The sequence below is a fragment of the Seriola lalandi genome, unplaced genomic scaffold, assembly GCF_002814215.2.
Source record: "Seriola lalandi dorsalis isolate HSWRI2012SDOR001 ecotype SW California unplaced genomic scaffold, Sedor1 jcf7180002054470, whole genome shotgun sequence".
Lineage (NCBI taxonomy): Eukaryota > Metazoa > Chordata > Actinopteri > Carangiformes > Carangidae > Seriola > Seriola lalandi.
The window spans coordinates 1280158-1308063 of record NW_019525023.1 but is presented as its reverse complement, the minus strand read 5'-3'; the positions used below and the strand labels follow the sequence as shown (position 1 = coordinate 1308063).

Here is a 27906-nt window from a genome sequence, read left to right as displayed (position 1 = left end):
TGAGAAATGCTCAATGCAAACAAAAGAGAATTAAAAAATTTTTTTTAACTTTTCGCTCAAAATTCCCCCAGTCAGAAAGTCTTCCACTAATCTATAGGCCCTGAATATTTTATCAGACACTCCTCTCTTCTTGTGGCATGCGATGCTCCATCCCAACATCCCAGAGGCAGAACATCCATTAAGCATGATCCGCTCGGCCTTGAAACACTCTAACTTACAGATTCAAGTTGTGTATGCTGTAAGTTATACGAGGAGGACATGACAGTATTTACCGTCGGTGGATAACTTTGGCAGTTTGTGGTGAAACAAGTGAATAAATCTAATCGGGTGGGTAAACACACAGTGTGGCACACAAGGAGAAACATAATGTTCTTTCTCTCCTGCTGTCAGATATTTATTCACTTTAAGAGAGCAACTGTTAACTGCATTATTTCCTCTTATATTCTAGCTGTGTTACCCGAGGTCTACAAAACACACTGTGATGTTATGATTACCACTATGAAAAAGTGGTCAGGCTCACACTCCTCTTAGTAATGAAACTCTTTTCATGAGTCTCTGATATGGTTATCCATGCAGTTGTTGAGATATTTCAGACTGGAACAAGTTGGGGAAGCAAATGACACATGAAAAACCAAACTAACCCTATCCCTCCAGCCACACTGCTGGCCTGGTTATCTAAACAATCCAAGATGCCGGCATCCTGGCCTCACCCAAAAATACTTTATTCCCAGGCTTCTCTATAAAAGGATGGAGAATGCTCAGTAACACTGCTAAATGGCAGAGGGAGACTGGTCCACACCACCACTGATGCCCTAAATCCCGTGAATGTGATGTTGCCACTATAAATCCCCACTGACAGCACACAGAAAAGCACAGTATTTGACTTCGCTAAACAAGCACACTTAGCGCAACAGAGCTGGGGTAAGAAGAGACAAGTTCTGCCCTTAACTGCCACCAGGCAGAAACAGGGTAGGTAGAAGGACAACAGCGTGACGCTGCAGGACATTGAGAAAAGTCTATAAGGAAGGACACGGAGAGAATTGGTGGCCATGTAGTTAAATGTGCCAGTGGCAAATTTTAACACAGCTGCAGAATCAGCTCGCCGTAACAACATCTTGAAGGCAGAGTAAGAACAACTCAGGTAGAAAGTCTCTGCAGCCTTTTCCAGTGCAAGATCACCTCCTCGCAACCCGACCATTCAACAGAGGACTCTGACATCGATTAGCAGGGACCAGAATATCACCATCCTGCTGCCTGATAAAGGAAGATGCGCTGTTGTGCTCAACAAGGTGGACTGTACTCTGAATCTTAAGTGACTGACTGCAGAGCATTGCACATGAAACAGTAAAGAGAAATCCCACAACACTAACAACTGTTGGAAAGAGATCCAAGAGATTAGACTGTTTACAACAACTGGAGAAGGACACTGTGAGGAGCTCGCAGCTCCGGAACTCGACATGGATGAGAACACGGTTTCCTATCATGATGCCATATCACATGTGCCGTGTCTGCAGCTATCACATATAATGCATTAGATGTAAACTTCTGAGGAAATAGAAAAACATGGTTGCCCATACTCAGAGTAGCTGGATCAAGTATTTACCCCAGTTGACTTTTCCTAAAACACCATCTACTTTAAGTACTAGGCTGGTTTCCGCAGACAGAAACAAAGCTGCACTGTGGGTTCACCGGAGTCTTCCTGTGTACGCCGGCTTCACGGAGGAAGGAAAAAGGAGAAAGGAGAAAGGAGAGCTTTGAACCACCTCTGGGGAACAGCAGTCTTTGATTAAAATGCTGTATGTGGAGGTCAAAATAAAAATCGAGGAACTGCAAAAAGGAAAAGATGAACTGTGGATTGCAACATGAATAACATAGATATTCCATATATGGCCGGGCAAACGCAAGGGCATCTCCAAAAAAACACAGCGTTCTTGTGCTTTTCAAAAAAAATACAACACATTAAGACCAGCCAGAGGAAAAGAGAAAAACAGAAAATACAGATGCTGTGAAAGAGGAGAGAGGGATGTTATGTGTGTGAAACTAGAACTAGAACAACTTGTCTTTTAATGCCGAGGGAGGAGAGGGTGGTTGGTCTGCACTACCACTGTGTTAAATAGACTCCCTACCAGTCAGCAGAGCTGATGAAGCCTCTTGTATGAATGATGAAATGTCAATTTTCTTTTACTTTACTCATATTGGATGTGTTAGTGCTATAACTCCTGGACACTGATCAGATCGGATCATATATGATTTACCTGAAATAAGATCCATAGGACTAGACGGAAATGATTATATCTTTTAAATGTGATGCATTTTCACATGTTTTACAAATATTTTCTTCAACTGGTTTGATTCCTTTTGGTGGAATGAGTATAATTGGGTTTATAATGATGTTTGAGGATTGTTAGCCGGGAATATTATGACAAGGACATCTGACAGAAATAATTATCATTCATCATGATACAAATGAGCTAAAATGCACATGTAAACAGCCTGAGTGACTGTTGTTTTTGCAGCAAAACAAAAGCAGTCTTTCATCTTAAAAAGCTAAAATTTGCTTTGCTTCCTCATGCAGAGGATGTTGTTATGGAAGCATTTCCATGGCAGAACATGGGAGAACTGCCAGAGCTTGCATACGTATGAGCACAAATTCATATTACTTTAGCCAATGTGCAAGGCATGAAAGTCATCAGGGGAACTTCGGTATTGTGTTTATACATTTCATTGGTCACTTTAACGTGTACGGCTATGTTGAGGGCAACAGCACTGTTTGTCATTCATTTCACTGAGGTCCCTATCTTATAAGATGCATGTGATAAGCCTTTAAACTCATGGATGTACTACTTAAAGGCCCTGTATTGCTGTTTCACGTAAGAGCTGTCTGTTGTCTGTGCCCTTCTGACTGGTTTGAAGAAGGTGATGTCATATACGCCAAAGCACCAATCAAAATTTAGCAACATCTGAACCTGGATCTGTCAATCAAATCTGATTAAACCACATCCAGACAATCCTAATGAAGCAAATACAATGATTTTTGACTGCTCAACTTTTAATATTAAGGATATATAGTGAATAAATAATAATAATAAGGATGACATTTTAAATTGTGAATATTTAAAGGACCATTGTGTAGGATTTAGGGCAGAAATATAACATAGTATTCATAATTATGTGTGTAGTCACCTTTAACTTAAGATCGCTGTGTTTTCGTTAGCTTAGAATGAGCACTTTATATCTACACAAGGATATGAAGGGAACACTCCGCCATGTTGCACTGCCATGTTTCTACAGTGGCCCAGAACGAACAAACCTAACGCTGGCTCTAGAGAGGGTTTTTTGTGTTTTTCGTCACCTGAAGGCCACCATAGTTTCTCAAACACGCTTAGACAGGGGGGGCTATTCAGTCGGTTGCAGTCTGCAGCCTCACCGCTAGATGCCACTAAATCCTACACACTGCTCCTTTAAAGTCAGTGAGCTGCTTTTTTTCTTTATTTGGTTGGAGACCACGTTTTCAGGGATTTTTTGCATTGTATTTCATTTTTCTCACCAGCACCACACCCACACCAGCAAAGGCTCTTCCATTTTTTTCTCTTTTAACACAGTGCTATTTTTTGTCTGAGTGTGGCCTTATGTGTGATATTGTGTTAGCAATATCACCTTGCCTGCTGAAGTGTCCTTGAGCAAGAAGACTGAGCCAACTGAAAGAAAAAGATTTCCATATGGAGATCAGTAACATATCACACATTACACATTATCACATTAGAAAGCTGCTTGAGCAGCCGATGAAGAGCTATGACAGCTGGGTTGACTCTCTTGAGGAACCATCTGCTTGCTGTAAGGGTTTAAATCCAGCTCATAGTCTGTCACACCTTTGTGCTTTCATTCCTGTCCATCTCCTCTTAACTATCTGAAAATCAACCCAAAGCTTAATAGGATGGTAAGCTCTAGTTGAAATATGCTGTAGTGGAGTTCAAGCACCATTTTCCGCTACTTCTGTCTCTAGTTGCACCCGTGTGGAGATGTACAGTATGTGTTGAGTGATGCTTCAGTGTCAAGTGCTCTATCTGATCCATGGTAAGACTGTCACGAGACTTTTTGGGTAGATTTTCCACTTTGAGTAGGAGACTTAGCGACTTCAATTTAAAGTCAAGTAATAGCTCAGTACTAAAAGTTAATTTAGCCAGACGAGTATCTCGGCGCCTTATCTGATGGGGTGCACACGGTTTATCTGGAGATAAAAACTAACGTGGTGCCTGGATGGGTGTCTCTGATTTGAGTTCAGATATGTTTAAAAGCAATAAATATAGTGCTTAAAAAGACACCTGTCTTTTTTTTTGAGTCATATGGGTGAATAAAAGCAATATTTCAGACAACAAGTGTTCATGGACTGTCTGGAAAAAAGTTAAGAGCAACCACTGTAGATTTCCACGTCATTCATCAAACCTCTTTTCTTTTTTTCTTTTTTTAAATCAGATAATCCTTGACAAAAAGAAAGATGAGGCAGCTCAAAAACACAGATGTCAGTACTAACGCTTTAAGTGGAACCAATTTTACACATGTCTTGAGGAGAACTACTGCTGCTTTAAAGTTTCCATCGCGAGTCGTGCAATGTTAAATCAGCGGAGTACTCTTTTAATGAAAAGGGTGTCTGCATGATGAAAAATGAAAATCATAAAACCTGCATGTTGCTCTGACACATTTTGTCAGTAGACTGGTTTAAGTTCACTTAGGTAATATTTTATTCATTTGATTTTTCAAAACTAGTTTTTATAATTAATTTTTACGTGGAGTACAAGAAGAGTTACAATTGAACATAAAAAACACTGAAGATCAAATAAAAGAGGAGCAAACAAAGAGAATTTATAATCATCATTTATAGTTCATGGTCATTTTCCTCACACTCATTCCAAGTACAGGTCTCTGGAAAGCAGAATTGACGGACAGAATGACAGAACAAACACAGAACAGCTGAAATGGAGACGTATTTGAGCTATTCTCCCGGGTGGGGGCGGGGGGTGGGTGGGTGGGGTTTGCATCAGCCCAAGCACACATTGGACAATCTTATAATACCACTTGGAAACACACACAGCAAGTTAATTTATCTTAATCACTGTCATCATCCATCATCATCATCACTCATATTCTCGGTCTTCATTCTCACTCACGTAAGTCAGGAGGAAGGCAGTGATTCTACCAGTATCCTTGAAAGATCCACACAAGTCTTCATGCCACGCCTCTCCACTTTTAACACCTTGTGCAGTTTTTGGGAACGGTTTGGCTACTACTGGTCCGGGATCATGTATCTCTGGTTGGCATTTGTATAAAAAACTATATAGGAACACATGTAAAAACAGGGGGAGAGTCAAATAATTATCCAACTGAAAAAAAAAAAATGCAGATGTTGTCATAAAATCTTCTATGTCTAGCAACACTTAATAACACTTATGTCTTCTTTTTGTCCATTTTTTTTTTGTTGTTTTATTCCAAAATGTTTGAGGAGCAGTTATAGTTTGCATCATCTATACAACAGGCTATAAAACACCACTTTGTCACAGTCCAGAAAGCACATATAGATGTGGTTGTACTGTATATAAACATATGTACTGTAATAAGATAATTTTGCGTGCATGGCTCCCGAATGATCACTGTTGAGACGTCCTCAGCCCTGTGAGGAAACTCTCTCCTTTGAGTTCACATGACGTGAAAACGAAGGCCTCCAGATTTCATACTGGCACAATGGACATATTCTTCTTTTTAACCATAGTCTTTCAAGAGAAACTGCCATCCATTCACATCTTTGCACTGCGGTGGCTCAGTCAGCCAGATGTTAGTCTTTGCCCGCCATCACTGCCTCTTCAGTGAGTACTTCGGCTGATCCCGCGGACATCCATCAGGGTTTTTTTTCTCTCTGAATTCGCCATCACCTGATTTTTTTTTTTCTGTTCCTCCACAGTAAATATTTGGCGTATTTATGTATGTATTTATTTAATGCTTTGTGTCATTTTCTCTAGAAAAAGTCTCAACAACACAAACACAGGCAATGTAAATGAAAACATTAAGTTTGCAATGCTGAACCCCTCTTTGCAAAGTGCGTCTGTGCTCCTCTGTTTACCAGAAACAAGGGAGTTAGATCACATAGTCCTGGCCGAGGAAACAAGTCACAGATGGGTTAATGTTGTTTGGTTGACATGTTAGATATGTACTCAGTTCATTTTCAACTGGTTGCCAGAGCCATTTTTCCATCACTCTCTTTCTAGACTGTATATCTTTTCTTTTTATCTCCAATGCTTGAGTCTCAAGAAAGTTATTTTTTCATTTTTCATATTTACTTTTCAGAGCATTGTCTTTTTAGGAAAAATGACTAAATAATGTTCATCTTTGTTATTATACTGTACACTTGTTGATGTCCTGATTTGTCTTTTCGATAAATGTCTAAGTTGGTCTGGCAAGACCAGAGGTTTGACAATCACACATAGTACTCCTTGTCCTTGTTCTTCTTGTTCTTGCTTGAGGTCTTTGCAGTGTTGACTGGTTTCTCTTTGACTACGGTGCCGTTGGACTGTGCCGAGTTGCTGATGTAGTTGCGGCTCTCGTCTACGTGATACGAACCTTCGTCTCTGTTCCGGTATTTGTACATGGCGTAGAGCAGGATCAGAATACACAGCGCCGCTGCTGCTACGATGCCAACCACCATCCCTGTTGTGCTGCTGGACTCCCTGAAGACCTCCGATGTGCCTGGATATCCTTTCGGTCCAGAACCGGTGGGATTGGCTGTGAGGGAGACAGAGATATGATTGCCACAAACATACTGAGCTTCACCGTCTTCCACATTTTATCATTATTAATAAAACTAGATTTATGGTAATGCATTTCTTCTAGCTGAATGTGTGGATCAATAACACAGTTTCAAGCTGAACGATAGTACAGACAGCATGCCTTTCTGTTGAAGCAGAAAAAAAATAGATGCTGATGGGCATTATAGAAAAGCGTGCAATTACACAATGAGTGGAGACAAAAACCAACAAGATCTATCATTAATGATTATATATGAAATGAAATTCCACAGCAGGGAGGCTCCCAGTCAGGTTCTTTCTGTCTAACTTAATACGAATATATAAATGAACACCAGAAAAGTAGAATCTGAATCTCAAACTATTTAACAAGCGCATGAAATGCCAGCTAAAACTGTCAAAAATGACCCTCACAGTTAAATAAGACACAAAAACCCAAGTGGATTTTCTTATAAAACTCTTAAAGATTATACTTCACATCTTTTGAGAGTTACTTAGAAATACATTTTGAAATGCCAAGCAGTCATTCTTGCAGCACCCTAGAGAAACTTAAGTATCTATTAGGACTTTCAATAAATGTAGGAGCTGGAGATTTTTTTTTTTAGACTTTGCCTTAAGTACATGCCATTTTACCTGCCTAATCTACTGCCTATCAGCATCATAATTTCTGCAGAACATTATTCTAATGATACTTGCTGAACTGTAATTGTTCATATTTTGCAGAGTGAAGAAGGTGAGATGCAGCAGAAAAGAGAGATTTGCTGAATTCAGAGGACGAAAGCTGACAAGAAGACTAATGTGTTAATGATCCACAGAGAGGCACAGTTACAAGCTCACTGCTCATTACATGTTTTACAGCACAGTCATGAATGAACCGACCGCATTTCCAACATTCACTATATATCCAAGCAGCGTGACTGTATCGCATAGTCTCTGAAAATAAATCTTTCAGGAAGAAACAATTCAATTGACTCAGCAGATTTTGCCAAAGGCTGTCCCCACTTCTGTTCTGAAATGGTGCCATTCAATGGAGCATATTCTGAAAACACATCAGCCCCCTGATATTATTCAGTCCTCTTGGCACATCTCTCTGTGTGTTTTTGTAGCAGTCATCATTTCTGCTTAAGCTCTCTTTGTTGCGTTTGTGAAATCCAAACACTCAACGCTAACATTTGGAAATGAAAGCATTCGATCTGGTTCCACTGGATTGTGGCACAAAATATTTGAGGGATTTACGGCTGCATGGGTCCAGATCATAGTTATGTTGACGTGAGGATGTTACGCTTCGATTTGCATTTACACTGGACGAACCAACAGTAACAACAGAAACATAAATAGCTGTGTTGAGAAGTAGGGCAGAAATATTTCCTCTGTGTTGACTGGACATTGAGCAAGCTTTGGAATATTCCTCTTTGCTCCTTTTCCTTTGCCACAGAGTGCTGAGAAACACACATGGAGTGATGCTCTGAATATACAGTAGCGACAGGAATCCCGCATTCCTGCATTAGCACATCCTTCTTTTGTTATGTTTTGGTTTGATTTGTGGCTGAAAAACGACCATTTCATTTTAAGTTAAACATGTCAGAGATTTTGACTTAAGCTTAAAAGTAGTAATTTACAGTATGGCTGGAGTGCAGTCCTTCATTCTCAGGCTAAGGTTTGTAGTATAAGACCTTAAAGTTTGTGGGTAAATACTGTTGGAAGATTACAAGGCTACAGTGCTATAATCTGTGAGGATATTAAAAAAGATGGATATTATTTTAATTGCTATTTTCTTTCGTTAGCTCTTACAGTGTCTTCAAGGAGCTACAGCGCTGTGTATTTAGTACAACATTAAAACTTTTATGAACCGTCAGTTGAAGTGTCATTTAACTGGGGATGCTATACTCCCCAGCACACAGAGAACCCGTTTAATGAACACACATTATATACTGAAATTTAGGGCATATACAGTGCATTATTAGTAACTACGATGTTCATATGAATATTCATGTGAGCAAGTCATGACTTCACATTTACAACTACAAGGTGTCAACATTTTTATATTCCAATAAAATGGGTATTTGATAGTTATTGGAATTCATTCCACATGTGCCATCCCTTATGCCCCATTTTGCTGTCCCACTTTTCTCACTTCTTTTTTCGAGAGCATTTTGGTTTTAGAAAATAATTGCATTCTTAAGCTTTGATATCAGTTTTAAAAAGGAATTTCGCTCTAAAACAGGAACCACGACATTGTCTCTTCATTATTCCATCCTTTGATCTCGGCCAGTCAGAGTAACATTTCCACATGAGTAACTCTCTTCCTAAGCTAGAACCTCGTATCCACAGTCCAGAATAACTCTATATCCTATCTAACATCAAAAGGAAAATACATGAAAAACAAAATTTTGCGGTTATTGAAGTTCATCATAATCACCTTGTCTCATCTTGTCACATGCTTATTTTATGACAGACTAACTTCTCTGAGCATGAGTAAAGAGGGCAGTTCTTGTTCTCATTATATAAGAGGGTCATTTCTTCCTGGTCCATGAAGGACAGACAGAATTAATAAGATGATATTGCACAGCCTATCCTCGATACTGCGTTTGTAGCGATTTCCCAATGTCGAACAAGCACAAAATAAATGCAACAAACTTTTCTGGGATTTTTCAGTGAAGGCGTGAAGGTGTGCCTGTCCTTCAGATTACAATTCCAATTTAAAGCACCATGCCAATGATTTTGCTATTTCCTATTTTCCTGTTTACCACAAATCACACTAACCATTTTGTTTTAAATTTTTGAATGCAATTTCCAATTTCCTCCATTGGCTTTTACTCATTTATTTGGCATATTGTAACATTAGCAAATTCTTGAAACTCTATCGCAGTGAACACTACATACATACTGAACAATACTGAATTTTTGTCATTGCTTGGGAATACAGCATGGAAATAGCTGAATACTGTGCAAAGATAATGTGTCATTGACAAAGTTAAATGCAGACTTGATGTTTGCTGTTTAATCCAGGTTCCAGAGTCTGCCATTTGATGTTGATGTCACATGGGGATGAATGGAAACCAATGCTAGTCTAGAGGGGTAGAAGCTATTTCCAGCATGACACTAAAAATACACTGAAAATCTAAAACTACACAGCACCCATTTAAATAGTATGCATTACTTGAGCTTTTCATTATAATATAGCTCTTGTGTTGTTACTCTCCAGTGTTTACACAATACATACATTTAAATGTTCGATAACACTGAGAGCATGCTGCACTGTTGGGGATCATTTCCACCAATGAATAGGGGAGTGAGTGCACATCAGCACACCCACTTCATATTCTGAATACTGTCCAAGTTACAATACCGCAGTCCTTATGTCTGTGATTGCTCTCTCCAGGGTTCTCTCTCGTGTGTCACTCAGTGTTGATGGTTTTAGAGATGAAAAAATTTTGATTGCATTCATCTCTCTTCTTGAGTGACAGCTTAATGTTCGGACAAACATTGCTCTGAACGGCGTAATATTGGCTAATGACCCACACACGTGGCACATGCAGCTGCTTCAGGTAGATCTCGGACTAAAGGGCATGCAAAGGGAAAAAAGTTCTGTAAGCTGTCTGCCAGGAGAGGAGATGCTGCAGCCACTCACTGACATGTTTTCCACCGTGGTTAGACTGATCAGCGGTCCAAGTATGCTTCCAATGCCAGCAGACATTCAAGGACAAGCGCAGAGTACCACTGGGGGATTGAGTGTGACTGAGCGTTGCAACAGATTAGCTCTGCTTGTGACAAGCCCACTTATCCTTGCAGACAGGTGTGAAGAATGCTCTCGCCTTGTAGGCAAAAGCCACTGGTTGACACGGCTCTTCCCTAGCAAGCCACTGTGCGGGCATTAACGGTGAGTTACCTTCATATTTGCTATCTATCCTTTGTTCGGGGTCAAAAAGTTGAAAGTGTAGATAACATAGCAGGTTGATGGAGGAGGGAGCTCTGGATGTGGCACTTGAGGGTTGTATTCGAGGTCTTGGCTAGCTCCTAAAGCGAGGTGACAGAGTTCTGGAGGCAGGTGGCCTCAGTCTGCTATATAAGGGGCGAGTCATGTGATAACAGTACCATGGTGAGCTGTTCCTCCTTCAGCGATCTCACACCTCCAGCTCTGGGTTTTGTTATTTCCTCTTGCCTGGAACTGTTGATTGGCTCCCCATAGGCTCCGTTCACACAGAGACTTAGGAGACCCTCAATCAACTGACCACAATTTTACTGGAGAAAAGTAAAAAAAAAAGTAAAATAAGTCTAAGGCTGTGTGATGCATTTAATTTTATATTTACACGGAAAGATTTCAGCCAAATTTCCAATCTTTTCCTGCAAAATCCAATTTAATATCTTGACAAAGAACACTGAGTCGTGACCACTACTTAAAGGATTAACACTGCGGTTAGTGCAGTGCTGACACAGCCATGTTTTGTCCAAAAAGATTAGCATTCATTACAGCTCATTAGTTTGCATTTTAGTCCCAGCAGTGTCTATCAAACAGCCACCTGATGGCAGGCAGAGATCTTTCGTGGTCCCTTAGATTACCTGATACACTTGATGATGCGGTTCATTTGTTGCCCATGAGGTTGACTGTGCACCCTCTCCCACAGGCTGGACTCAGGCAAAGTAATATGACAGACACGAGGCCTTCGAGAAAGCCTCATAAGACCTCAGACCTCAAAATGCATCTGCCTGTCTGTTCATTAGCACTCCATCACCCCAGAATGAAGGCACATAAACTGAGAGAGAAATAGCGCCTGAAACAAGTGTTTAAAATGATGGCTGCTCTTATACGCTCTACTCGAGCGTACCCAACGGTAAAATTAGACATGGGGAAAATGACCTTAAAGTGGCACCTAGCTTCACAGCGGCATAGCGGGGGTGCACTTGTGAAGCGATAGAGGTAAACTCAAGGGGGTTAACTTTTGAAGGATTGCAGTTGTGTTAAAGCTGCCAGAATAACTTTCTCCCCTCCGTCTCATCCCAGAGCGAGGCTTAAATTACACTATCACATCCAGACCATCATAAAGTCCTTGCTGTTTTATTCACAAGGACAACAGTTAATGTTTCAGTCATTTAGTCACAAATCATTTGCTTTCACCAAGCATTTCTGAGATTCTTCTGGAAAAGATTCAGAAGGAAAACCGTAAACAAAGAAGTATACAGTTGGTGATCTTATATATGACCCTTATCCATAAATGTTAGTGTAGAAAATGAAAAAGCCTGGCCACGAATCTCATTTGCCATACAAAGAGGCAGTGAAGAGTGTAATAACATGAACACTGAGATTGGTTTGGCTTCAGCGTTCTGGTTACTCCAGGGTTTATTTGATAGCATCTTTTCTCTTAATTCTACCTGGATTCAGTAGAGGATGCGTGAGCTCGCCTCCCGGAGATATTAGTGCTGGAACGGAATGGAACTTGTCATTTAAAAGCATGTGCAAAGCTTTTTTTTTTTTTTTTTTTGCCTGACTTCTTTTTTTGTGTCCATGTTCATGTGCTCTCAAGGAGAGGAATGGGATCAGAGATTCCACACTGTCAGGCGGGATTTGAATAAATGGTCCTCTTCAAAGACTATTTTTCCTCATTTGTCTCCAGCGAGAAGGTTCATTTGTTTGGTAATTTGTAACAGGGTGAACAGGTTGACGAGGGCCACGGATGAAGGAAAACATGGAAAGTGGAGCTGGGGGGTTACTTCAGGTGCGCGTGAGGCTTGTTGAGAGGTAATGGAGCAACCAGGACTACTTAGGATATATTGAATGGACAGGGCGGGCTTGACCTTTCATTAACGGGTGGTGGTAATGGGTTGAGAGTTGCGCAATGCACACATGGACAATGCTTTTTAGCAAATGGATGCACTATGGTGACTACGAGTTTACCGAAAATAATTCAAAGACAGAAGTTATTTTTAGTAGGAAGTCAATAAAAGGAGGTTTTTTGTGTGATCGGTCCCTGAAAACCTGCCGCAGCTGACAAACACGAGCAGTGCATCGTGCATCTCTTGAGAGCATGGAGGTGTGGCTGTTGGATGCCTTCAGAGCGATCCAGGCTTAGTTGGCATGCTCAGTGACACATTGCTGTTATTCAGCCAGATTAGTGTTATACCATCTTCTTACTGCACATATCCAGCCATAATCACAAGCTGTCAGAGCCGTTATATAGCTGGGGATCAGTCTGCAGACAGGTCACTGTATCAACTGCAGCAGAGTCAAAACACTTATTAAATCCCTCTTCCCTCTTTAATTATCTGAGTGTCCTCAAGAAGCGATGCAAGCCATCCTGTACTTGTGACATGCTGGCAGTATGCCTGATGACAGCACGCATGTGTGGGTCTGAAGTGGCTCTGCTCATGCTGATGGTGGATGATGAACAGAGAACTGAGTGAGCATGAAATGAGGTCCAAGTGAGAATTATTAAAAGGTGTTTGATTTAGCCCAGTAAAAGGTATGGTGCAGTTTAAGCCTTTGCCCAGAGGGGTTCCACTCAAAAGAGGTGAGATGAAAGAAGAGGACCAAGCTTACTCGGCTTGAACGCCACAAGTCCCGAGTTCATCTCTTGATTAAATTCCTAAGGACTCGTTCTTGGGGTCTATATTTTTAGAGAGGGTCTATATAGCTGCACAGGAGCTTTCCATTGTGTTGACAAGATCACAGAAAAGCTGAGAGTAGATCATTTGATCTATCTACAGACTCGCACTGTGTGTTATTTAAATTGTTTGACAATTTTTTTGTATCAATTTGAGTCACTACTTTTTTTCATGCTCATCATACTTGGAGAGAAATTGAACCTCTTAAAAGTTTGATTTTAGCACATATAACAACCACCCAATTATTTTATTTTGTAAAAGCTCCTGTTTTTCTTTTACTGGAGACTATTTCTTGTCCTCTGAACAACATAATGGCCAATATTATATGATAAATATTAAATGTTATATCAGAGGTGTTTCATACTGTTGCTAGATGGAGAGGTCAGTTCAGAAAAATTACACATTTTAATAGAAAGCATTTGTTGATTGGTCATTGCTAATATTAGCCCTAACTCACTTATGCTGTTATCATAACTGACCTTCAGTATGGCTTCTTCTCTCTTCTTGGGGTAAAAGCAAAGCCTTTCATGCCCTACTTAGACTTATAAACAGACACATTGTGTTAGCATCAATGTCAGCACACCCAAAAGATGTGTGGTAGAAAAATAAAAATAATTGAAAATATAAATATGGTGGGATCAGTAGAGAGAAAGACTGACAGTGAGCGTGAAATCCTGTTTTCTCTCAGAACACACTTCATTTAAAATAGGATGTAGAAAGAAGACTTGGACGGCATAATCCTCACTGAAAGAGTGCAGAAAAACAAAAAAGGCAAAATTCCAAAAAGATTGTCGGCATAAATTGGCAAACTATGCAAAAGCCACGGCGACGCGTTTTGCACGACGCTTGAAGGTCATCATCAGTGTGCGTTTTGATGGGCATGAGCTCTGATCACATTCAATAGGCATCCAGTCTTCTGAGGGGTTTCTCATTTGTTGAGCCATCTCTGCTAGCAGCAGTCTGTTGGCATGCAAGGTGCATGCCACTGTGTTCAGCAAAGGAAGGAACGAACACACGCAGAGTTCCAGCTGGGTATGATTGAATAACCTATTAAATGTGGGCAGTGACCTCTTAAGCCAGCGCAGTGCTCTTAATGTTTCATTAATCTCACAGCTACTTTTAAAACAATAATTTACTTTAATTTTTTTTGTCCTCCTGGCTGGGTGCATTCCAGCCGTAGCCATCGGGTTAAAGAGAGTATTCATTTGCCGTTTGATTTATTGCTTTACTCTGTGTATTGTTTCCCCACCCATAAATTAAATCTATTAAAACAAATGTCAAACACATTAGTAGCTGCTAATGTCACCGCGGAATGCTTCAGGATAGAAAAGATGAGAGACCATAGAGAAAAGCGGCAACTAGAGATGATTAACCTTAACCCGCCTATGGGCAATCCACGGTGAAGGGCTACTGGAGCTGAGAATAAAATCACTAAGAGATTATTTGTGAAATGTAGAAGGCTGCATACAGCAGAACTCTCACTGAAGCTTCTGGTGTGTACGTAAAACTGACAAGGAGGTTTTTTTTTTTTCTCCACACAAATCACATTTCGCATGACTGCACGTTGCATAATTAATGATGGTGGAAAAGGTAAAGTTGTAAACATAGAAAAGACATCCGGCTGATGCATCCGATGTTATGTTAGGATATATCGCTCTGCTTCTGTGAACGCTACGCTACAGAAGAAAAACACGAGAGGCTAAGATCAGAGAATTTTAAGTTCAGAGGAGAATCATTGTGCATTCTGGAGAAACACTCCCTTATGCTCTCCTTAATCTTTTCAGCATGATGCACGACGGGCTTTGTTCTACAATAACACTTTTGGGAGTATCATTCTGGTGTGGTACAATAAGTATTTCTTGAAAAAAAAAAAAGAAAAGAAAAGAAAAGAAAAGAAAAGAAAAGAAAAGAAAAGAAAAGAAAAGAAAAGAAAAATGTATTACTGTGACATCAGTTAGAACAAAAATTTTGAACCTTTGCTATCATATTCTGGTTACTTCACTGCCCATTTCCATTTAAATAAAATGTTTTATATTTAGAGCATTTACCCAACACTCTTTCTTTTTTATTCCTTATGAGTCAAGGATTAAAGACTCAATCAGATTTGGTGATGAGGATTAGACTAATTTGAACAAATAAGGAAGTCTAACAGCATAAGCAGGAACGCTCAGAGGATGAAAACCGAATGATGAGGAACAAAGGCAGTTGCAGGATGTAACCTTGGATATGGATCACTGTGCAGCAGCTGCCCTCCATCAACAGCCCACATGACGCCCATGAAATGTAGCAGGTAGGTAAGAGACATCCGCTCCATCTTACCCCATACAGCTCCGCAACAACCTGTTCCATTAACTTTCACCAGGAAACCTGAGGTTGGTACTTGAAAATCAGCACCAGCCGACATCTCAATAGACTGTTCAACGGGATACACAACCGAGTACCACATTCGTATTTTCTCCAGATGATTGGCCCAACACTTCATACTGGCCTTTAAATGAAAAATCCCCTTTCTTTTCTTTTTCTTGTGGAAAATGCAAGGCTCTTTAAAGCTAAATGCCAGGATTTATACAGTATTTCAGAAATACCCCTAAAGTCACCATAGGTTATTATGCAGATTTATCTTTAGTTACATTTTATCTTGCTTTGCTGAACAATTTCCACAATGGCCATAGAAAACATAGGTACGTTAATGCCCCTGTAATCGTCCACACAGTGATATTCAGCTGCTGAGTATATGCACACGCCCTGAACCTGCCTCCTATTACAGATCAGATGTGTTGCAGCATCATGGGCCTGTGTATTCCTTTGTGGTTTCCTGAACCAGGGGGGAGGATTCAATTTGCTGCAGTATGATCTAATCTGAGTCCTGCCGGGTGATAAGCTCTGCTGGTACCTCTGGCTTTCCATGGTTTCCGGAGGTAAGAGAAATAAAGCATGGCAATAAGTAAGTTTACCCGATTGATGTCACTCAACGGCTGATAGGAACTGCTGTGGGACGAGACTCCAGTGATATAGGGGATGATGTAGAGCTGACCTTGGGCCATAGATAGCTCCAATAATAGTGTGTTTCAAAGCTCACCTCTTGGGATCTCTTATACACCAACATTATGCGACTGTATACACGTACCGTGAAGCCTGAGCGCAAGAGAGAGAGGTATCAAAGGTTTACACATCTGGCCCTCTGCTTTGGAGTTGGCAGACTGAGCAGACTGTCAAGGTGTTGCATGAAAAATGATATATCATCGGTGTCATTAAAAGGGAGTTGGCTGGACAGTAATATGAGAAAGAAGGCCTTAATGGGAAACAGCGGATCCGGTTCTTAACGCACAGCAACAATGTCTGAGATGTGGCGAGTGCTTGGCAGAGCGTGTGAATCGTTCTGAATGTAGATATTAATCAGGATGCGGTGTTAGACAGCTGCCACCCTGGGAGCCAGCAGCTCTGGTGTCAAATCCCCTTCAGTGATCACAGAAGGAGAGGGATACTCTGCTCTGGGACTGTGCATCCCTGAGCATCACACAGTTCGCGACTGATGTTTTGGCAGATGCCCTTGTCAAAAAATATCATAATGCAAGCTGTTGGCGTGAATCAGGGCGCGCACCAATCTCCCGTGTATGGTATTTGACAGAGTTAGCAGATGTACATTGGAAGTACCTATTGTGATGCTGCCCAATGGGAATATCACTCTAATGTGCAGTATGAGAGTTATAGGAGGAGAGCGAGTGTGGCAGAAGCTAATCTTGGCCGGTGGACGGCCAGAGGAACAGGAAGAGAGACAGACTAGAAAGTTGATCGTCTATGCTGTGGGGCAGACATTAATTTAGTGGAGGTTTTATGACCACATACTGATCGATAGCAAATCTAGATGGAGTGGGGGGCCTTGGGTCTGGACTTAATTGTTCTCTATGCTTCTCATCAAGTCAGAATCCATTTGAAAATCATTTTATCAATGGACGGGCACTAGGGTTAGATATAATTGCCTTCCCTGTGCGACAAGGTAAGAGATTACAAGTTTGGCGGCATCGCAGGGAACAAACAGATTTACAATCTTAATTTGTCAAAGATGATAAAAACAGCAGCATTTTCAAACACTCGTGTGGGATGGGGTGGTGGTGCTTCTTTTTATGAATTTTTTTGAATTTATCAGGAAGGTTTGAACACACAGTTAAAACTTGTAGACCAAGAATAGTCTGTTTTATGAAGAGAAACAACTGATATGTGCCGCGATCATAAAAACTCCTGTTAGGTGCAGCTATCGTGGAACTCCCACTGCTCACTGTAGAACTTAATTAACACCAGTGGGGACCCTTTACACACACACGTGTGTAAACATCAGCCTTCACACACTCCTCTCTGGGTTTACCCTCCTTGATATCATGTGTTGGAGTCATGTGGGTCTGATTATTACAACTGTGCGTTGTTCTCTCTCTTTCTGAGAGCACACTTGTTTGCACTTTAACAAATGCCATGAGCCGATGAAGATGAAGAGGTGCACAATTAAAACACATTAATAACAACTGCACACACATACAAAACGCCAGTAGTAATACTGCAGTTTGAAGTTTTAGTTATGCATGAAATTCTCAGAGATGGTGTTCTGAAAAAAAAAAAAAAAAAAGCTGTGTTGAGTGAGTTAAATCTCGATGGATGGAAGCCAAAGAACAACAGTTCTAAGGATTTTCTATCTAGTTAAAAATAGATAGATACCACTCTCATATTTAAATAGTAAATATAAAGCTAGAACCAGCAGCTAGTTAGATTAGCTTTGCTTGTTAATAGGGAAGCCACTCCATCTAGCTCAGAAATAAACGCCCCAACTGTTGCTATTATATTCAGCTTTAGTGTGAACTAAATAAAGTAATTAACATGTTAATTAGTGACTTTTAGAAGTACCATTGGTAGGGGTTTTTTGTTAGCTTTGTATCGACACAGGCTAGCTGTTTCATTTGTCACAGACTGATGTGACAGTGGTATTAATCTTACTGAACTTGTAGCAAATAACGTGAATAAGCATATTTCCCAAACTAATTTCCATGTAAGCTCATTGGCTAAACTGCTTATATTAAAAGACCGTGAAGCCATAAATGATTGTAAAATTTTTACTGCACTTATATTTGACTTTCCTGGACACTGAAATATAAGAATCAGTAAAACCTTATCCAGGCAGAATGGAAGCTGCCCAGACAGACCTAATGGACAGCCTCCAGCTTGCTGTATCTTGCAGTGTGCGGTAGCCAAAAGAAGAGCAACTCTGCCTCTGAGAAGTGTTCAAGCTTTAACTAAAACTCCAATCTGCTCATTTAAACACTGTGTGTGTTAGCCTAGAGTGTCTTGGTGGGGGTGGACTATGACACACAGAGACACACTGAGACACCCAGAGAGAAGTAGAATAAAAAGAGATGACTAACCTAACCCACCTGAGCTCGGCTCACAGGGATCAATGTCCTCATCATCGCTCGGACACTCAGCTGATGCCACCAGCAAGTCGTCGGTTGTCTGAAAAGAGAGAGTCACAGAGCGGAGTGGTGAGGGCATGAAATACTCAGCTGCATCAGTGGGGTAAGATATAGAAGAGCGGTGTTTCCAGAGGGTTAGGTTAAGGAGAGCGGGGCAGATGAGATGTGAATCCAGACAGCTACACTGTTTGGCTGCTGGATTTATCTGTCAACACGGTCACACGCTGCCTGGCGCCGTGGCAGCTGCTACACTGCTTTCCAGGCAACACTATACTTACAGAAATGAGATCTGATTATTGAGGAACAGTGGAGGCTAAAGTTCACAGCACAATTGTCAACTCGCATGCTCAATTTGTGCTGCAGTGTGTGGCTTTGCATAGCCCTTCAAGGGATTGTTAAGAGCCATCACAAAACACCTCTGACATTTGGAGGACAACCCGCCATGAACGCTTAAAAAAAAAAAAAAAAAAAGAGAGACTGGAAAACAAAGGGCAGAGCAGCAGAGGTTTAAATCAATATTTTATGTTATTTCTTTCAATGTGATTCAGTATCTCTTTCACAAAACAAGCGTACAAGAAAACAAAACAATATCGTGGCACATATAGAGGTCCTTCATTATTTTGCTGCCACATCTACTCCAATACCAAATTAATTTCAGACTTTTTTTCAATGCACTTCCTCACCTGCCAACCACGATACATTTTACCCCCTTGGAAAATGGGAAAGGGCAAACATAAGACCAGAAAAAAAAGCACACTGTAAAACATTATACTGCAATGTTCTTTTATAGTCTTGCTTCAGGCCATTTGATCAGCTCTGCGTTAAAGGTCATTTCATTTAAGCATGGCAGCCTCTTCAGGGCCGGGTTAGATTTTCAGTTATGGAGCTCTGCTAAGCACAATAACCTGCTGCTATACATTTAGCCTTGCACCTCTACTTATCTGTTTTGTGCTAATATTTCTAAATCCCCAAATACATGCTTGACAAAACTTATTGTACTTAAACGTCTCATACTCTGACGAATGACAGCCACATAATGAAAAAAGAGAAAGGGGTAAGAAATGCATTAGGTACCAAAAATGAAGATGGACTTCGGCTTTTATTGAATTTGTTCTATTACTGACTTTGACTGTGCATCAAAACATTTCTGCAAGTTGGATTAGTATTGACTCATCTTAAGGAAATTAAAGGTGATGTCATTTTGCTTAACATCCATTTGGCTGCACCTAATGCGATTTTATTGTGACTGTAAAATCATTTTGACATTCTGAACACGGACCAACATCATCTTTACATAATAGACCTGAAAATGATAGATCAAACCCATTAAGGGAGTTGTGGTGGAGGGCTGTTTTTGGTGCATCTGTGCCGGGTGAGGCCCGGGGAAGCCGTCCAAATGTAAATTTAATTTGCTGTGCATGAGGCTGATATACAGTGTCGGCCATCCAGATGGCAAAACCGCCGGATCCTGGAGTGCCACATCCATCACTTCAGCCTTGTGATTTGTTTTTCCTGGCGGGAGATCTTGACACTGCGCTCACTGCTCCTGGTACGGGAATCAAGGAATCAATACTCCCTCTCTCTCCCTCACACCTTACCGCTCTCATTCTCTCCCTCTCTCTATCTTTCACATCGCTCTCTCTCCCTTCAACTCTGTCCTTCAAATTTATTTGCAAGAGGAGAAGAGGAAGCAATGTGATGTGGGTGTAGTAGATGTAGGTTAACTCCCCGTAGAATAACCCGAGCGGAGGTATATGCCCGTTCACATTTAGATGTTTCTGTCCCTTCATTCAGGCCAGAAAGCTACAACTCCAATCCAATAATGGATATGGAAATTAGATTGTCTAGTTACAAGAGAATCTTTGATTTTCTAATTAAAAAGGTATAGACGCCGAGTGCAGCTGCTTATGAGATAAATGTACAAGTTGTCTATTTTTTTTATTTGGCTGTAAAGATAGGAGAAAATATGAACATGTAGTTTGAGTTTATGAAATTCCACCATCAGGTCTGACCTTTAAAAAGAATAAATTATAGAGCAATACCAATAACTGTAAGGAGTGAATGATCGAGGATTGCACCTTGATTGAGACCGGCTAGCATGATATATATGTTCATAACAATGCCATAAAATAATGTCACACTCATTTCACCCTCCAAGGGCAAAGGCTGTGTGTGGATCTGTGTAAATGCAGCTCAATTGTGCCCGAAAGTCACCTCAGAGTCCAATCCTTCTTTCATCTTATCAAAATATCAACCCTATGCTACACTTCTAAATGAATCCTGTGTGTGTGTGGCGGGTGTAAGCCTCTGAATCAACACCAAAATGAATTCACATGTTACTGGGCATCAGTCTGCCTTCCAGGATTAGTTTGTAGGTCAACATTTTGATGTGGTCATGACCTGGTTGAAATCCAATAACATTACCAATTCATGGTGTCCTCCTCCAACGCTTGGCTTCTTTTTCACCCGTGACGATTCAATGTGGGCTATGTGACGGGCTTACCATGCAATTTAGCCACTGTGATGAAAACTGACAGGTAGCTTGGGTCGGACGCCAGAAAACAGTGATCTTTTACTAAGGGAGACATCCTAAATAAAAAAAAACAAAAAAACAAAAACGAGGATATGCATGTGAGGATTTTGAAACTGCAGTAATTTTGAGTCGGAAATAAAAAGTACGTTTTCTCATTTATGAAAATTTCCAGGAATACAGTACGTTTTAAGGAGGGTTCATTACCTCAGAAGAGTTAGGGTTACTCACGCGAGAAGCATCATGCCCACAGGAAAGATGCTCCAATAGATAAGCGTATAAACAAGATGTACCTGTAGTTCATTTTATGAAGGTACTTCTAAAATGCTAAAAGCAAAAGCTCGGGGCTTGCAAAGCATCATTAATCTAGCGGTAAAGTGCTGAAGCCATGGTGAACCTACAGCACAGCTCATTTATCTGCCTCTGCTCAGAGCAGCTAGAGAGCACACTCCTGTGAGATGCACTGAGAAAACCTGGGGAGACAGTTTGCGAGTATGAAACACACAAAGAGTAGAAGAAAGAAGAAAAAAAAAAAAGACGCTGTAGAAAGAAACCTGCTTTTAGTGTTCATACAAAGATATGAAAACGTTCACGGTGTACAGTCGTGTCACATACTTAAGGTGTCAAGGGAGATCCACAGAATATATAAAGACACCAAGAAAAATGAATCTCAATATATCTTTTAGTGAATTAAAGCTATTGACTGACCTTGGCTCATGCACCGATTGAACCATCAAAGCGGACGTGGACTAGGAAATTCCAACCTGACTCAGCCTAAAGGCGCCCTGGTGCTTTCTTTAGCACTGTCATGCTGGTTTCGATCTCTGAGGATTGATAATGGTCCTCCTTAATGAGATGTCCAGGCCAAGCCGTGGTCCGCATGTGCTCGCTAACACTTAGTCAGCAGTCTCATTCTGCTGGACACCAGGTTATCTACTACCCTATAAACACTTATCTGCTCCCCGTTAATGCTCAACTACTCTGTGTCCAATGCCACTCTCTAATAACTGCTGTTTGGAGCAGGTGGCATTAAAGTGGTACACTACATTTGTACACTTCTCCCCTCTCTGAACGCATGTGCTCCCCTCTTATTCCTTGGCTGTGCAGGGAGAGAGTCAGGGAGAGAGGCAGGAAGGGGGAGGGGGGGGCTGCTCTTCAGGGAGGATGCTGTGTGCTGCTGGCCCCCGGTGCTCGAGAGCAAGAGACACCTTCTCTGTGATAACCTGTCGGCATGTCTCTATGGAGAGCCGTGGGGTTTTCACATTGTTTTCTCTCTGGTCTAATTTGATGAATGCTCTCTGGCACACAACATGTCTCTTTGGAGACGAGCTGAAAGTCAGGAGGACACTGAAGGCATCTGAAGGGTTTATCTGAAGCATGCCTCTACTGTCCTGGTAATGTATTCCACTGAGGATGCTTGCTGTTTTCTTTTGCCTCTCTGCTTGTTTTTTTTTTTTTTTTCACCTTAGTACGCCATGTTTTTGTCCAATATAAGCTCTTGTTTCGCAAAGCTCTTTCTCCCGCTATATTGCTGATCAGTGACAATAAGAAAATTGATTTTTTTTTTTTACTCAATGTCTCAATTAAGATCTGGTGTAAATGGTGTAAAGCCCAATACTTTTTGAGCAGTGCTGTTATCAGCCAGTAAATTGTGGCTTGATTGAAAAATCAAAGAGAATATGGTTCAACTGCACACAATCATCAGTCATAAAAAGCCTTCCTCTTCATCTGCTAAACTGCACGCAAATTTTGCCTCACTATGTCTGATCCTTCATGCCCATGACCCATATGCTTACACTGTACAGAGCCCGTTAGATCTAAGCGTCCGACTGAATAACTGTCCCCCACGGGCTGTCACTATTTTCAGACAAGGCCATGCAAGGAAGAAATCACTGATACCAGAGGCGGAGTGCGTGAAAGTCTCTCCACCCGAGAATATTCATCAAATGTAAAAAAAAAAACAAAACATAAAACTGCACATTTATTTTCTATGTGTGTTTTTAATAATTAGCTTTTATTCTAATAGCATGATTATCTTTTATTCTAATACCACATTTTCTACCAACAGAGGTTTTAGTATCTTAATCACTTTGTATGAAAAAGGGATCTCAGGATGTTCAGCAGCATAATGTGGAATATGTATTTCACTTACAGATGGATTGTGTTTGCTGAAATATCAGGCAATTAACTACTAATTAGCTACTAATTAAAATATTTGAAAGTGCCAAGGGTATTGCTCCACCAGTTATAATCATAGCTTGAACATTTTGTAAACATAAAAAAAAAAGAATGCATTCTTTTCTATATTTTTGTTTTATTTAACCAGGAGGGCTAAATGAACAGAGAATATACTTTAGCCTTTCTAAATATAATTAGCCTTTGTAACTCAGAAGTCAGAACAAACACAGGACACGGGGAATAATATCAGTGCAAAGTGAGAAAAATCTCTGACAGCTACAAGGTTGTTCATATTGTTCTTGGCACAACCTTCATGTTACTTTTTCCCCCCCCATTTTCTCATAATAATCCTGGATAAATCATATCAAGGGTATACTCAAGACTCCACTTTAAGCCAATGCTATAGATGAAAATGTTATTTATATCTTGTCTGTAATTGGCAACAGCACTTGAAGCCAAAGCTCCAAATGCCCCTAAAAGCAGAGGCATCAGTATTCTGTGTATGTTCCTGCTCAGACCGTGTGCCATTATTTCTCATGCTGGCGCTGATTTTCACTGATAGTGGCCTGCTAGTGTCCAGATCTGACCGGAGTTGTAGCCTGCACAGACTAATTGGGAGGAGTTTGTTGTCCTAAGCTTCACTCTTGCAGCAACACATCATTAGTGTGCCAGCGAAGAAGGGAGGGAGGGAGGGAGGAGGTGGGACAGCAGATAGAAATGGCTCATGGTTAGACACAGGATGAAGAATGCCTCCCTATTCTTACACTGAGCTCCACACACCTAGAAGCCCCAAGATACAAAACTACAGTCCATAACAACGAAATGGTGGATAGTACTCTTTATGATCCGAGCACACACTCTCTATTTACCCATGGCAGCTATCACACTGCAGCAGCAGCTCTTATCAGAACGCCCGATGACATCCAAGTATCTAACTTAGCACCCTGGAACTAGGTCGATGTTGATGAATAATTTAGTCCCAGATGCTCAATAGATTCCAACTGAATAATGAAGGCGTGTGGGCCTCTAAGACTGTGAGTTCAGCTCAGTGTATTGCCTGGCCTTCGCCCACACTCTTCCTACTGCTGGTCTGCCAAGCTGTCAACATCATGGACTCACGCAGATACAGACTTCAGCAAGGCTAGAAGACAATGGAATGGAATTATCGCTATCACCGCTCAGCTGTGCAACAAATGGGTTTAGATATACAACATGTGTATTATGCTCAAAACTTATCATGTTCAAAACATCTTGATTCTCAGGGCTTTTTAACAATTAAAGAAAAACGTTCTGACGCGAGGCTTCATGGTGACACAACAGATTGCCACTGAGACTGTGGCATGGAGCGGTGAACAATAGGGAACAACTGGCTCGGTAAAAGCGAACATGTTCTCTACTGTATCCTCGCTGAAGAGGATTTAGTTCAGATTCAGCATTTCTCAGCAAATGGATCAACAAAGCTTCAAAGCAGGTACTGCCAAAAAACATCAGTCAATAAACAAACCAAAAATATATGCAAAAGAGCAATAAACAAGACCAGGTGCTTCATTATTTTTCCCAGGGAAAAAGAGTTGCTGAGATGTTACTGAAATGTTGTCAACGGCAAAATGAGAGTTTCACTGAGCACAGATGGCTCCTGCACTATGTGCTTACATACAAAATATAGTCCTCTCATAAAAGCAACGTTTTGCTATTCAAAAAGATATGTGTTTTTAACAGCAGATCAGAAACATCACACACTTTGAGCTATTTGGATGTTCACATGCTGGGCCTTCATTAAAAAAAAAAAAAAAAAAAAGGAGATGATAAACACATCAATAAATCACTACATTGTATATCATTTGGAAAAATAACAGTCACAATTGAGATAAACAGCTTTCAAGAACTACTTATTGCTTTCAAGCACTGAAACTATGCTCATATAAACAAAACTGCTCTCTCTCGTCTTCATAGCACTGGAGAGTTCACATAAAAAAAAGCTCAAAGATAATTAACTCTTAATATTTGGCAACTACTTTTGCCTGTTGTGACGGCTTGTGTATGCCATAACGTAAAAACCGGCAGTGGTGGACAGCTGTTTTCACTTGCTGAGTTATGAGACACTGTCTCTTTTGGGAGAGAGGCTTTGCTTTATTTAAAACGAAGCAGCTGTTGCTGCAACTGGACCTCAGGCTGAGTATCAGAGTGTCATTAAAAAAAAGAATGGTCTGAGGCTCTCCATCTCCTCCCCTGGTACCCACATGTTCCTGTCTTGCCATACATCTTCCTTGAGGCTTAAGTCACTGCACCCCAGACAGTCTAACGAGGTGCTGGGAGGCAGCCTCACACACCTGGTACACCCACAGCGCGCATCGTGGAAACACACACATGCCGAGCCGACTGGTAATGACATTTGCGTTAGAGCCTGAACTATAGATTCCATTCAAAATTAGGACTAAAATGCATTCAGTAGGAACGGAGTATACAGAAAATACCTTGTGTTTGATTATCTCTGTTACACCTCAACAGTCTGGTGCATTCAATCTGCACAGAATCAGTTGTTTGTTAATGTGTATGTCTGCAAAAGAGCATTGGATTTTGTTATTACTGAGGTGTGTAAAGGCTGTAGGAATGTGTTCATAAATTTCTCTTTGTGGAACTAAAGTAAAGGAGACGAACAGAGAAAAAAACAGCAGATTTCGAGTCTAAAAGAAAAACAATAAGCCTTGGGATGAGTGAGCAGTGACAGGTCAGCTGCTAGCTTGGCGCACAGACCCAGAAAAGCTTTTGCTGTGTAAAACGAGAGGCTGCATTTAAGAGAGTGATACAACGGGACAGGTGGGGGCTAATGGAGGAGTGTAAAGGTGTGCTGCATGAGAAGATGTGGATATGAGGTAATTACAGAGCTGCTTCAAAATGTACACATGCCAATCCCCTTCTTAAAGCGCTCCTGCTCTGGGACCCGAGAACGCTGCTGTGTGAGGACTCCTTTTAATGTGGCTGCTTCAAGGCACCGTTGTGCTGCTTTGTGGATGTTCCTCAAGTCCCCCCCTCAGGACCTCGTTCAACTCATTTTCCAGGGAGAGTGATCTGCATGGCCTTAATGCAAATTCAACACTTAGCGCGGCGTGCATGCTTTGGCTCGGCCGCCAAGGTAACCAGGAAAGTTGTCTGGCTGTGTGGGAGGAAACACAAAGTCCATTTCCCTGCGTCACGCTGTCGCCATGTCCATCACTGACTCAGAGGAAACCATGTGTGACTGGTGCCCAATTTGCTCACTCACACAACCCCAAGACTCAAGACATTCTGTACGCCGTATGATAATCTGTTGGTATTTTGATTTCTAATTAAGCATGGTGCTTATTATTTATTACTGCGGACGTATAAATAATGTGCACACAATATGGACGAGTGCCTGCAGTCACCTCACAGTGCAGAGAGAGTGCACACTGAGCGGCTGCCATGTAGCATACAGCTTCTAGCAGATTACACAGGAGAAGGCTGGATGCCTTCTGTTAGGTACATGCTCTAAATGATAAAATCTTAATATGAAATTCATAAGACACTATCTGCCTCCATCTACCTCCTACGCTCCCCCCTCTTGTTCTCTCATTTCTGCTCTCTCTTGCCTATGCATAAACACTGCTCCATAGAAGTATATTACATGGTTGACTTTGTCCCTCCCCCTTATCCTTGCTTTCACACTTCTCAGATAAATGAAATCTGTCGGCATTGAAGCATTTTCCCCTCTGGATGCCCTGATATTTTCGTTATCTGAAATCGAATCTGGAGCTCTGTGCGCGTCTGTGGCTCGCCTTGGTAGTAATCTGGCCTGAGAGCAGAGAACTGCCCAGGAGGAATATCATATACTGAGGAAAGGCTGGGGAGTGAGGGAGGAATAACAATTACCAGAGAATGGCTTGTAATCATGGCGCTCTCTATCAAAATGCTAACATACAAACGCGTCATTTTGGGGAAATGGTTCAGGGGTTCAATCCAAAGTGACCGCGTAATTCTTCATTTCCATGTTCCTTTCCCTCAAAATCTAAAAATAGATGAAAAATCCAACCGTGCGGCCGTGTGTGTGTTTTTGAGAGAAGAGAGCGCAGGAGAGGAAGAGAGATATGCGGCTCGGCCACAAATCACTGTCTTCCTGACTTCACCTGTGTCTTGACATGCAGTCCCAGTCCCTCATCAGGTGACAGGCACAAATTTGTCATCCTAATATAGATGCCATCACTGCCCGAGATGAATGTACTCAGGCCTAATTCCCGTGTGTAACGCTTGCAAAAACATGACGTGAGGAAAGAGGAAGAGCAGCTTTGCCCTACAACGGCAGACCAGGTTGCCTGTAGCTCCCACAGAGCGCCGT

The 27906-nt window shown here is 41.2% G+C and overlaps 1 protein-coding gene across 7 annotated transcripts in view; it reads right to left on the bottom strand.

Moving 5' to 3' along the window:
- Positions 1 to 4858: 4858 nt before the first annotated feature.
- Positions 4859 to 27906, bottom strand: part of LOC111659004 (neurexin-1a) — a 249343-nt gene continuing 226295 nt past the window's right edge. For 6 of the 7 annotated variants that reach the window (XM_023411798.2, XM_087175440.1, XM_087175439.1 and 3 more), the window contains 2 exons: positions 18800 to 18887; positions 4859 to 6771 (listed from right to left, as the gene is read on the bottom strand). In XM_023411798.2, the coding sequence (XP_023267566.1) occupies positions 6467 to 6771; positions 18800 to 18887 (393 nt within the window). In that variant the 3' untranslated portion in view covers positions 4859 to 6466. The remainder of the gene's footprint in view (positions 6772 to 18799; positions 18888 to 27906) is intronic. The other variant, XM_087175437.1, reaches the window with a different exon arrangement.